The 13,294-nt window shown below is 41.3% G+C and overlaps 1 protein-coding gene across 1 annotated transcript in view; it reads right to left on the reverse strand.

The window, feature by feature from the left end:
• LOC148840328 (synaptotagmin-like protein 2) overlaps positions 1–13,294 on the reverse strand; it is a 118,629-nt gene that overhangs the window by 28,507 nt on the left and 76,828 nt on the right. The window contains exon 7 of the mRNA XM_088909078.1: positions 4,454–4,513. Coding sequence (XP_088765204.1) covers positions 4,454–4,513 — 60 coding nt within the window. The remainder of the gene's footprint in view (positions 1–4,453; positions 4,514–13,294) is intronic.

A 13,294-nucleotide genomic window follows, 5' to 3' on the forward strand; every position in this document is an offset into this window, starting at 1 on the left:
CATTAAACTGATACAGGCGTCTCTGCTATAACGCGATAGATGCGTTCCTGTAAAACCTTGCGGTATGCGAAATCACACAATAAAAATAACAGGGCAAAATAGGATTGGGGCAGATCAGAATCCCAGAGATAGATCTTCTCTTTTGGCAGGGGTGTTTTTCTTAATCTTTCGATAGCAGGGTATAGATGTTTCTGTAAGTACATATTACAGATCTTATAAAAATATCAGAGCTTTGTTACTCAAAAGTAGTTTAAAAAGATGTATTACTTAGAGCTAGGTAGGTAGGTCCCTTTTCATGCCATAAAGGCCCCTGGGGAATGGGGGGCAAGGGCCTCCATTTTTCTTGACCATCCAACACTGGAGGTGGAGGTGATGTGGTCATCATCACACTCTGGCCGGCCTGTTACCCCCAGGAGGATTAACCCTCGGTACTGGTACTCATTTCGAAAGCAGGCTGAATGGACCTGGGAGCCGTCTGGAAGAAAATAGAGCTACATCGCTGTCCCCTACCTGGGACTGAACCTGGGACCTTCCAGTCAGGAGCTGGACGCCCTTGCCGTCTGAGCTAAAGTGTACAACAGTAGTGTCTCACTTGAGATTAAAGTCCAGAACCCTTACCACTGCTCCACACTAGTGCCCAAAAAGAATTTTAAAGCTCAACTGATTTGCTATGTACTAACACTACAAATCACATTTAAAATATTTAATAAGATAGTGTAGTTGGAGTCCTATAAAATCCATTATAATTCAGAAATGCCACTGAAGACATATACTTTATACTGCAATATATTGTAAAAATACCATAAAAACATCATTCTTCCACCTCGGCAATATCGCCAGGCTATGTCCTATGTTGTTTTTGACTGTAGCAGAAACGCTGGTCAACACATTCATCTTCTCTAGAATGTGTGTATTTCTACGTCTACTGCACTACCCCTGCTATATGGGTTTAGAGGGGTATCTCAATCCACACTAAACAAACCTCAGTACGTCCAGAGCTCAGCGGCCTGAATCCTGACCAGGTCATGTCCAAGTGATCACATTACCCCTGTCCTGGAGTCCTTGCACTGGCTTCCTATCACAATCCTCATGCTCACTTATAAGGCTCTGCATGGCTTGGTACCTCATTACCTATCTGACTTACTATCGTCCTAATATCGACCTCGAAGCCTCGATTCCTTTGACTCTTGTCGACCAAACTTGCTTACGATCTATGGGTGACAGGGCCTCTCCTGTTCCGCCCCAGAGCTCTGGAACTCTATCCCCAAGGATACCAGGGAGTCACCTTCCTTGAGTGCTGTCACACCCAGTCTCTAAACCTTCTTATTCAGAAAGACTAACTTACTTGATGTAGTGTCTGCTCATTGCACTACGCCATTCTAAACCTTTGTTTTTAATAATGCTAATTCTGTTATCTCCTCTCCTTGTTTATTTTTTTGCCTACTGTAAAGAGCTTTGAGAAACTACTTTTAAGGTGCTATACAAAATAAAGTTTATTATTAGTAGTATTAAAGTATTATTATTATTAGTAGTAGTAGTAGTAGTAGTAGTAGTATTACTACTTTCATAGACCTCAAATTTACTCAGAATCCTGGTAAAGTGTAACTAAAATTTGAGTAAAATGCAGGTTTACAACTTTCACCACTTATAAAAATCAAAGAAACTAAAATTACAAGAGAATTAAAAATACATAGTAATAAGTCTACTAAAATACAAAACGTACATAGAAATAAGTCATCACTTTCAAATTAGCCACCAAGGGTGAGCTTTTAATGTAGGGGGACCTGAATACAGAATGCAGCTTCTCCGTTTCTCTTTAATCTACCATCAGTATGCAGAGAAGGTTACAGCTATCTGACCCCAATGAACATGAAGAGTGACAGGGAGACATCTCTGTAAGATGAGCTGGTGCCAAACCACTGATTTCTTTATATGTGAGAGATGGAATAATGATTATATATTAAACTGGCGGGGAAGCCAGAGCCTATCTCAACAAGCAAAGGCACAAGGCAGGGTACACTCTGGATGGGACACCAGTCCACTGCAGGGTATAACAGGAAGAGAGTGCACAAGTAATACATATTTCTTTTTGTTTTATAGCTCCAGCAGCTCTTTACACTCTGTATCAGCTGTGCAGGGGCACCAACAGATACAGCCTCAGAGCAGGTCCTATGAAAACAACTGTATTCATATATATTCTCTCTAGATATGAACTATATTCTCAGTCCATAACTATGGAATATGTTCTCAGCATCAGGAAGAGATTAACTTATGCACAGATTTCAATAAAACGTCAATTTCCCCCTTGCCTTTGAACAAGAAAAAATAAGTTCCGACCACTTTGAAGAGTTAATTAACATAATTTCATGTTTCCTATGTGCCTGTACCTGTTAAAATACTGTATAAGGAACTTTAATACATTTTTCAAAAGTTTGAAACTCAAGAGAAGAAAGACTGTGAAATGAAAAGGTGGATGATCTCGGGCCTGCCATACAATATCAAGTTTATCATCGGTGCAACAGGCTCACTTGCCCAGACTCTCAGCCCCTGTCCGGCCCCCTGTGAACTCACTCAGGACGCCTCTCCCAAAGGCCATTAACCTTTCCACCAGGTGGACCCTCCCAATCTCAAGCAGGTCATTTCCCCCCGCTTATCCAGGACTCCAACATTGTGCTAAGCACTCAATGTGTTAAGCTTTGCAGTACTGAAAGGGTCATCTGACAAATGTTTTTTCACCGTTTGTTCACGATGGTAATTTTTCTCCCTTTTCTTTTTCACGGTTTCCTCCAAAGCTACGGCTCCCCGGCCTTCTCTGCTGCTGTTTCCGGCAGCTTCACTCCCCTGGGAGCCTTGCAGCCCGGCTAGACACTCATCACGGCCCTCAGATCTCAAGGACTTACATGAAGTGAAAAATCCATGTGACTACATTAACAGAAGCCCTCCAATTCATAGACAAGCTTCTTAACACCAAAAAGTTCCCTAGAAACTAGAAACCAAGATATGTCTATGTACCCCTGACCAGATCTATGCCTCCCTACAATTCCATATTGAAGACATACGGACAGGTCCATGATCTTCATAGAGGAGTTACACCACCACCAACTGAGGGACATATACTGTATAGACAGGTGTATTTCTTTTGGAATCATGTTAGTCATTTGAACTGACTACAGATGGATTTCTCTAAGGTTTTTAGTGATCTCACAAGGAAATCAGATGCACTTGTGCTCAATTTGAAGCGTCATAAAGCGGTTGAATACTTTTCATATTAAGATTTTTCATCTAAGATTTTTAAGATTTAAATACCATGCATGTGTTCCACTTTGACATGATAGAGTAATTTCTGCACATCAGTGAAAAAAGCATATAATTTCTATAAGCATTCATTTCTATTTATGTTTGCAACACAAATGGTGAGAAATACAAGGGGTGTGAATACTTTCTGAAGGCACTGTAAGTAACAGAAGAACAGCCAGTGCAGCATGCTGATCCTAGACCTACATCCTTATTGTAGAACAAACACAGGTGGAAAATGGAAGTTAAAAGGGAAAAAGACAAGTAACCCGACCTCAAGTTTTCCCTTTATAAAAACATCACACATTCATGCGCAAACAAAACCGGAGTTTTAAAAGGTTACAAGGGACTTGTGTTTTAGAAGAGGATTAACTGCCTCCTATAAATAACCCATTCAGCAGGGCTCACTTCTTATTCTGCCTTGTCCTTCATATCTTTCACAGATTAAGGGAACAGGGCAGCCTCAATAAAATGTTGACAACCATGACAGTCATTTAAACCAAGTGAGGGCATTCCCTGGTTTCTTGCTTAATTGCCACAGCACAAATGTGATGGAAGTTTGGACATGCCACAGGATCTGCAAGTTAAAGGAATGTTGTGATTAGAAGGTTTAAATCCTGCTCAGACACTAATAACTTTTTTGGAGAGTAGGGGGAGTCCTCTACAAATAATTAAAAGTTGAAGCTTATTCAAATCATGTTCCAAACATCACAGTCTTGAGTATAGCTGTATCCCCAGCTGGATGCTTGCATATTGCAAAGAAAAGCTAAATAATTCCTCAGAGTTACACAACAAACTCTGAATTTACATAATTTACAAGAAAATCTGATGATGTAGTAAATCCACTACGGGGAAAGTTTATTTCTTGAAAAGTGTTTTGCCTTTCTGTAAATGTTTTCAATTCATCACTATCCATGCCATAAATATTCCATCTAAACAGTTTTAATATTGAAGCCATACAACTGGTAGCGCTACAGCTGAGGCAGTTTGCCTTTGATCTTCTGAAGGTTTCTTAGTTGCTGGCTTCTGAGGCATCAATAATGAGACTATTCAAAACCACAGGATAATTCTAGCAATATTTTTAAATTCTTTTTCAATTCTCTTGGCTTTCAAATGGACACACTTTAAATATCTATATTATTGTATTTCTTTCATTTACCTTTCAGTGCAGATGTAACCCATCCATCAACCACAGAAGCAGCAGAGATTTCTTTTGTACCTAGGAAAAGAGAAATGGAGAATTAAAGTAATACCTTTGATGTTGTGTACATTTTTAAAAAATCTGTAGTTTAGCTATCATGGACTTCAACATGGTCGGATTCTAAAATTTAGAATTAAATTGAAAATTCGATAACGTTGTTCTGATTATTTCCCTATTTAAGCGTCTATTATTTAACCTTACTGTATATATGGTTTGGAAAAGCTTCAGGTATACAGTTTCTGAATAGAATAGAAACACATATTGCATGTTTCAGTATACAGCATTTTGGTACATCTACACAATGCAAATTAACAATGAATAGCAATGTATTTCTACATATGATGTTAACGCTTTATTTACTTGAGGGATATGATCTTTCCTAACAAAATATTATCCATCCATTTCCCTGTATCCAATACAGGGTCACAGGAAGTCTGAGCCAGTCCCAGCAAGCAACAGGCGCAAGGCAGGATACACCCTGGATGGGATGCCAGTACATCGCAGGGTCCAGCCAGCCAGACACTCACATCAGGACCAATTTTCCCAGAAGAGAATTAAACTTCTTGTATGTCTTTGGACGGAGGACCTCAACTGGATGGGTGTGCACCAGAGGGTGGCGATCAGAGAGGTCCTCTCCAGACATGTGCATCGCCCCTGGGACACACGCCTCCCCGAGGAGATGCAGGAGCACCTGTTCTGGAGCTGCCCCTTCGCCAGAATGGACAACACTGGGAGCGGGAGCAGCCTCAGTTACCAGAGCATCCTGCTGGGGCTGGCACCCACCGGACTTGACTAGGAGGCACAGGACTTGCTTTGGCTACTGTTATCCCTGACAAAACAAGGAACACTCTCATCCGGCACAACACAGAGTGGGGAGCGAGGGAGCGGGAGGAGAGGATCCTGGCGGACCTCAGAGGAAAGTCACCAAACAGGGCTTCTCCACGGCGAGGGAGCGCTGGAAGGAACTGTGGGCCCTGTACAGGGTCTGAAGAGAAAAACCCTGCTCCCCGAGCTCCTCCGGAGGACTGGACAACCGCTGTCTCGGAGCCGGGACATGGGTAAGGCACGGACAACAGCAAGGGGTAGGGCTTGGAGGGGCTCCATCATTGTGCAAATCCAGCCCCAGCAACCAGTTGCTCACACTGATAAAGGACAATCAGCCTTTTAAGAACTTTTGTAGCATACAGTAGTATTGGTTTGTTAGAGATTGTACTCACTGTAAGATGTCTATTGTGAAATAAATAAAATAAATATTTACTGTCTTTGGACTGTGGGAGGAAACCAAAGCACCCAGAGGAAACCCACATAAACACCGGGAGAACATACAGACTCCATGCCACCACGGGTCTGGAACTGAACTGAACCATAATGCTTATCACTGTGCCATCATGCTGCCTACATGATCTTTTTGATGTTGGAAGTAAGAGAATGTTTAAACAAATATAAGTGATTTCCACGACAATCAGAAATCTTTTCCCAAAATGAGATGACTGAGGGGGAAGGACCATTATAAGAAAGTATGCATCACAGAGATGAACAATGTTCATTATTCAAAAAATAATTTACAACTATCCTTGCTAACTTTGGAATGGATAACATTTTGACTACAAAATGAGACCAAGAAAAATATCCTGTAAACACCATTCAGGCTTACAACATCATCATACTTTATAGAATGTGAATTATTTTAAAAATTGCAACTGCAGCAAACAACCAACTGCATTTCTCTACAGCAATTAATTACAGCAAAAAAATATTTGAGTAATGTTACAGACATCTTTAAATGTTGGCTGGAAACATTTAAAAAAATGAGGTTGCAGTTCTACAAAAAAGATAATTCAGTCCAGGTCTACTACAGCAAGATTCACAAATAGCTTGTTTCATAAAATAATCATAATTTGATTGCAAAACACACAGTATGAGAAAAGGACATAATTTCCAAAGGTGCAAAATAAAATTACAATTTTATAAATAATTAGGAGCACGTTTTTTATTATAATATTTCAAAACTTATAATAGTGGTACATTCGTAAACACATTAATTTAAACACTGCATTACACTGATAAGGTACTGTATAGTATAGCAGGTTTTAAAAAATGACTTTATAAAACTATAAAAGTAGTTTAAGGATTGAATATTTCCTGTGAGACTTCTCAACTTCCCCAGTTTGTTGTTTTATACTCAAAGCTCAATTTCTTAGTAGAACTCGTACTACACTTAAATTCTCAAGTGACACAAGTTCAGGGTGTTTTCAGAGCAGTAGCGGACAGGCTCTCCAGTTGTGCAGCTCATCCATTGTGTCAAGGACTCAGTGTCATTAACCAACATGCTGTCATCTGAAGTGTCATACGTTGTTTCTAGTCAGAAAAATGCACTTACATTTTTTCTATTCACTTATAATAAGTTTTTTAGGATGGACAGTAATTTCAGTACCAAACAAACAAGTCTCATTCAAAGAAATCTCAGAGACAAGTATTTTGTCCATATAGTACTGTATACAGCGCTTGTGCTCCATTTTTTAAGCTCAATTAGCAATATACTGTATATTCAAAATACTCTGCCAGGCAATCCACGATGAAAAATTGCAAATAGCAAACAAAATATTTTGTTAACTTTTTGCTACTTTAGTTTCTGTAAATCAAAAGGATTAAAGGGTTCTGCTGTAGACATCTGGAAGCTTTAATAAACTGACTGAATAATAAGGGATAATGTTCTCAGTTTGTTTCTAAATAGATATCAGTAAGACAATGTTCATGAGTTACCGTATGTACTGAACTGCAATAATGAGCCGAGCAATTTTGTTTCTAAATGTACTGTACAAACTTCATGAGATGAATCCTGAAAATATTTTTTTCACAATTATCATGACCAAAATGAATTTTGCAGTTACTTACTACATATGACTGACTGGAACTACCAATTACTTTTCTCTTAACCATCTCAGAAATAATAATAATTAATAATAATAATAATAATAATTGCTTACACTTATATAGCGCTTTTCTGAACACTCCACTCGAAGCCCTTTACAGGTAATGGGGATCCCCTCCACCACCACCAATGTGCAGCCCCACCTGGATGATGCGACGGCAGCCATAGTGCGCCAGAACACTCACCACACACCACACACCAGCTATCAGTGGGGAGGAGAGCAGAGACATGAAGCCAATTCATAGATGGGGATTATTAGGAGGCCATGATCTGTAAGGGCCAATGGGAAATTTGGCCAGGACGCCGGGGTTACACCCCTACTCTTTTTGAGAAACGCCCTGGGATTTTTAATGACCACAGAGAGTGAGGATCTCGGTTTTACGTCTCATCCGAAGGACAGCGCCTGTTTACAGTATAGTGTCCCCGTCACTATACTAGGGCATTAGGACCCACATGGACCACAGCTGTCAATCATCTAAGCTTAGTATTGCAACTCCTGTACCAGTGGGGGTTAATGACGAAGACTCTGAAAATCTTTCTTTATCATGCCATCCACTTGCATGGTTGGGATCTGGACTCTGGATCAGAGAGTTGTGGGTTCGAATCCCAGAAGGGTTGCTTCCCCAGTGCTGTTTCAGCAAGGTACTTCCAGTGTATGTTATTACACTGTTATTGTTATTGTGTTACTGTCTATTGTCTTGTCTTCTGTTCTATTTATATACTGCACCTGAGAGACTAATGGGAAACACTTTTCACTATACTATGCACCCGTGTAAGTATAATGACAAATAAAGTTGAATTGAATGAATCTAATAAACTGTATAAAGGCTGTATAAATGGATCTCTGGGTCCACAACAGAAAAAAATAATTTCAAAAACAACAAAGAACTGATCTGAGACTATCAAATGGTCACAGTAACTGTAACACTGGAACCTGAAGATGTACAACACCCGACTCAATAACTCCAGGCAAAACTGTCCACCAAATTGGTCAGTACGCAAACAGAGCAAAGTAATTTTTTTTTTTACTTGAGTACTAATATTTTTTATCATTTTTAGTGCACCAGTATTCTATAAGATCAGATAAGAAATAACACTAGTAAATAGGTCCCATGAAATTACACAAAATGGAAAGATCACAAAATTAACACTTGGTGTATAAAGTGCTAGATTGAAACTAGCACTCCATAATTAAATGATTTATCCCACAGTAGGTCTAGACTTGTGTTCTTACTTATTTAACCTTCCATACTATATATTTAGGGACTTTAAAATCCCCATGCTCACCTATAAGGCTCTGCATGGCTTGGCACCTCAGTACCTGTCTGAACTATTATCCCCCTACTCCCCACCTCGCAACCTTCGCTCTTCAAATTCTGCTCTCCTTACTGTCCCCCAAGCCCGTCTACATTGTATGGGTGACAGGGCCTTCGCCTGTTATGCCCCCAATCTCTGGAACTCTCTCCCCAAGGATATCAGAGAGTCACCTTCTCTAAACTCCTTCAAATCCAGACTCAAAACCTGCTTCTTTAGGAGAGACTTTACTTAACTGGTTCCATTTGTCACCCCTCTGCTTTTCTTAGTACCACCATCCACGGTCTCCTCTATATATTGTAATTGGGTTTTATCTTGTGTGTTCTTCTTATTTATTGTTGTTGTCATTCTGTAAAGTGCTTTGACAAGCCACCTTTAAAGGCGCTATATAAAATAAAGTTTATTATTATTACTACATGTCTCTTGCTGCCAGATGCTGATGCTTGTATCCTCCTCATCTTGTGTTAGTACCTTGTCATAGGAGCGCTCTCTCTCTCTGAGCTCTTATTTTGAAACAGCAGGGCATTGTTCATCATCAGCAGATCTTAACACCATTCAAAACCCACAATAAGCATCCCGAAAGTTAACATTTTACTGATGTGGCAGGAAGGGGAGGGGTCTGGACGTGAGGTAGCAGTAATGTAGGCAAGCAATCATCTAGTCTGTAGTACTTCAAAAGAAATCCATGTGACAGAGAACCTATCTTCCCTGCACTAAAAAAAAAAGCTGCTAATCAATAATCATGACCTTGACTCTTGCTTTTACCAGCACTTGTTTGATTTAAAAGACCTCCCATAGGAAGAATTAAGAGAGACAAACTCACTTGCTCTTAGATTAGCAAAGGGCTGTAGAGATGTTAGAAGCTCATCTGCTTTACCATCACACTCCAAGTCTATTCAATCAATACGAGGAGTGATATTCTGTCATCTATGTGAAGTATCCCAATGTTAGCCATGTCTTCAAGGGGTGTAAAGATTTTGAGTTTAACCTTCACCAGGACTAAATGTTCTGAATAAAAAATGATTTCAGAGGTAGGGGTATTCTGTTTTCTGAGGAGACTAACACAGGCAAATTAATAAAAACTGCAAATTAACAAAGGTCAGCATCCACAATCTTTGATTGTTTAAATACAATGCATTTTATTAAACTTATTTTTAAAAAAGCTTGTAGAAGATAATTTCTTTTAAAATGCTTTAGTTTTCTGATCAATAATTACAAATTGAAAATATACCACTATGCACTTATACTTTCAAACATTAATTTATAGTTAGCAGTTGGCAAACACCGAACACACAAGTGTCTTCACAGGAACCTTTAAAACAACAATCTAAGACTTGATAAAAGAACAGAATTAAGGAAATATGCAATACAAGCCTTTTTTTGTCCAAGCTCTATTTTACTTATTTGAAACCAGTTCAATGTTTCACAGACTAAGGAAAATTAGGCAATTCGTGTTTATTTTTCCAAAACCTACAAAATTTGAAAAACATTCAAGGTTTTATGCAGTAATGTACAGCTGAGATGAAGGCCAGACCTTTTGGAACTGAACAGTTAACCTTGAGTTCTGAGAGATAACAGCAGAACCGATCGGACCAGGAGTCCTGCTCTCACAGCTCTTTGCATGAGAACAGTGACGTACAGTAATGCTCATGCTCAGGTAGGTACCGTTTCAAGCTCCCGTCACACCTCAGCCGGTGGTCAGAAGATTAATCAATCTTCTAATCAGCCTGTTCCCTCGACAATGCAGTCAGACAGGTCGTCAATACCGCTGGCATGTAATTAGCAGCACTAACATCGTTTCCAGCAGGGTGCTTACTCCATCTTCAGCAGCACTGCAGTGCTCAGTCTTTGCATTTGCTACCTGACTCGGCACTTTTTTCCCCTTGTGTTTTGAACACTTCTCTGGCTTGAATCACTGCTCGTTCCCTTGAACTTGGTTCCTGGAACTCTCTCTAGCTTAGTGTCTTCCCATCCACAGCCCAAGTCAAACCCTCTGCAGTGCTACAACCTCTTTGCCTACTCGACTACCCCTTTCGGATCTTCCCCTGGTGCTTACAGTTCTTCCACCTCAGCTGTAAGGCTGCCTGCCCGCTGGTTGTCTCTCTCAAGCTCAGATCCACCACTTGCCCCAGGCTGCTGCAACACTTCAGGTTTGACCAGCGGTCTGTTAAAATAAGACGGAGCTATAAAAATGGGGCAGAAGATGTGAACCACAGGAGGCTGGCCAGCCACGAGTCACCCCTTCTCTTGGATCCTCCTGTATCCACCTTAGAAACCACTGAAGCTCTGCCTCCACCCTCCTCCTGCCCGGGAGTCTCAGATTCGCCCTCCACAACTCGATTCAGGAGACTCTTCGGCTTGTCATCGCTTCCCCTCAATGTGAAACATTTCTTCCCCCAATGTAATCATTTTCTAACCCCTCCGACCCAGCAAAACTGCCAAAGTGGTGTACGTCATTTCACTGCTCACTGGGGAAACCCAAGCTTAGGCCACAGCTAAGTGAACTCGTATGTGAGAATGCTGTTTGTGGACTACAGTTCAGCATTCAATTCCATCATACCCAGTCAACTGGTGACAAAGCTCAGGGGATTAGGTCTGTGCAACTCTGTCTGCAACTGGCTGCTGGACTTTCTTATCGAGAGACCACAGGTGGTGCGGATAGGCAATAAAACATCAACACCACTCACCCTGAGCACTGGAACCCCACAAGGCTGCTGTCTGAGTCCAAGGTTGTACTCCCTATTTACTCACGACTGTACAGCAAGACACAGCAACAACCGCATCATTAAGTTTGCCGATGACACCACTATAATAGGACTGATCAGTGATGATGACGAGTCCACTTACATGGATGAAGTTGTACAGCTGCTTAGGTGGTGTCATAGCAATAACCTGGACTTGAACATAAAGAAAACGAAAGAGCTAATAGTGGACTTTCGGAGACACAGGCCATACACTCACAGCCCACTCAGTATTGATGGAACGGAAGTGGAAACAGTCACCAGCTTTAGGTTTTTGGGAATTCACATCTCTAAAGATCTAACCTGGACTGTGAACACTGACTCTATCATGAAGAAGGCTCAGCAGCGCCTTTATTTCTTGACGTGCCTCAAGCGATGGGGGATGCCAATACATGTGTTGGTGAACTTCTACCGCTGCACCATCGAGAGCGTCCTCACCAACGGGATCACCGTGTGGTATGGCAACACCTCTTCGCAAGAAAGAAAGGCACTGCAGAAAATGGTCAATATGGCCCAGAAGATCATCGGCTGCGGTCTCACCGAGATTAAACAGCTCTATGAGGACCGCTGCCGTGGTAGAATTCTGGCCATCACAGAGGACAGTCACCACCCCAGGCATGAGCTCTTCACCCCACTGCCCTCAGGCAAGAGATATAAGAGCATACGGACACTTACCACTAGATTCTTCAATAGCTTCTATCCACAAGCAGTGAGACTGGCGAACACATTTAGCCATCCCCCTCGGACCACACCTACACCATCACCATCTACCTCTTTATGATTTCTTATCTATTGCACATCTCCAGTCATTGTTTACACGTCTGTATTGTTTACATTCAAACTGTCTACATGTTTACTTGCACATTGTCTATTGTTTGTACATTGTCTTGATGCACTGTTTGCACTTTGTCTTGTTTTTTACACTTGTTTTAAAATCGAGAGACTTTCTGTAAGTAAGAATTCCATTGTACCAGTACCGGTTACATATGGCAATAAAGTTCAAGTTCAAGTTCAGCTTTGTGGTAGAAAGAGGAAGATCCGAGGTGCAAAAACACTCGGCTGTTTAAGTTTGAACTGCGCTGGGTGTTTGAATCTATCGGAAGAGCAGCTGACTCCTCACACCGGTTACGGCAGCTAAAACAGGGTACCAGTCAGCGGATCGTTATGTCATCCGGTTCTGCACTTTGGCCATTGAGAGTTGATGGGGGGCACTAACTGTTTATATTGCACTGGACTGTCTAACAGCTGAAAAATGAATTATCCTGCTGTGAAATACCAGAAGACCTGGAAGTCCTAAAAGTCTGCTATCATGACTAAAAACCCTGTCTGCTAGAGAGGGGTCATAATATCCAAACAGATTAACCTAGGGTCCTCAAGGTGTCATTGCTCAGAGCATCACCTGAACCTGGTCCTGTTAGCTGGGCCTCTTCATCACCATCCAAGGGCGAACCCATGCAGAACCAGGCTTTCTCAGCCGAAAACCATTGATGCAGAATGAATGGGTTGTGCATCTACTTAGGAGGAAAGGGACACCTCTATGACCAATATCCTGAAATCCTGAGACATGCCTCAGATCAGTAAGGAGAGGGGAGTACTTACTGAATGGAGAGTCTCATTTCCTCAGTCCCATCAATGCCTTATCTTGCTTGCTTGCTTGCTTTGCAGTGCAAGTGAACACTCTCATCGACGCTGGAGCTGAACATCGGGAGGCCTGCTCAGCTTCATCCAATGTCCAGGCCCTGGATGGAAGACCCTTTCAGACCAACAGTCTGTGCCTCACTGTGGCAGTGGTTTATTGTGAGACCATTTCTC

This window comes from Atractosteus spatula, chromosome 2 (assembly GCF_055471065.1).
Source record: "Atractosteus spatula isolate fAtrSpa1 chromosome 2, fAtrSpa1.hap1, whole genome shotgun sequence".
Classification (NCBI taxonomy): domain Eukaryota; kingdom Metazoa; phylum Chordata; class Actinopteri; order Semionotiformes; family Lepisosteidae; genus Atractosteus; species Atractosteus spatula.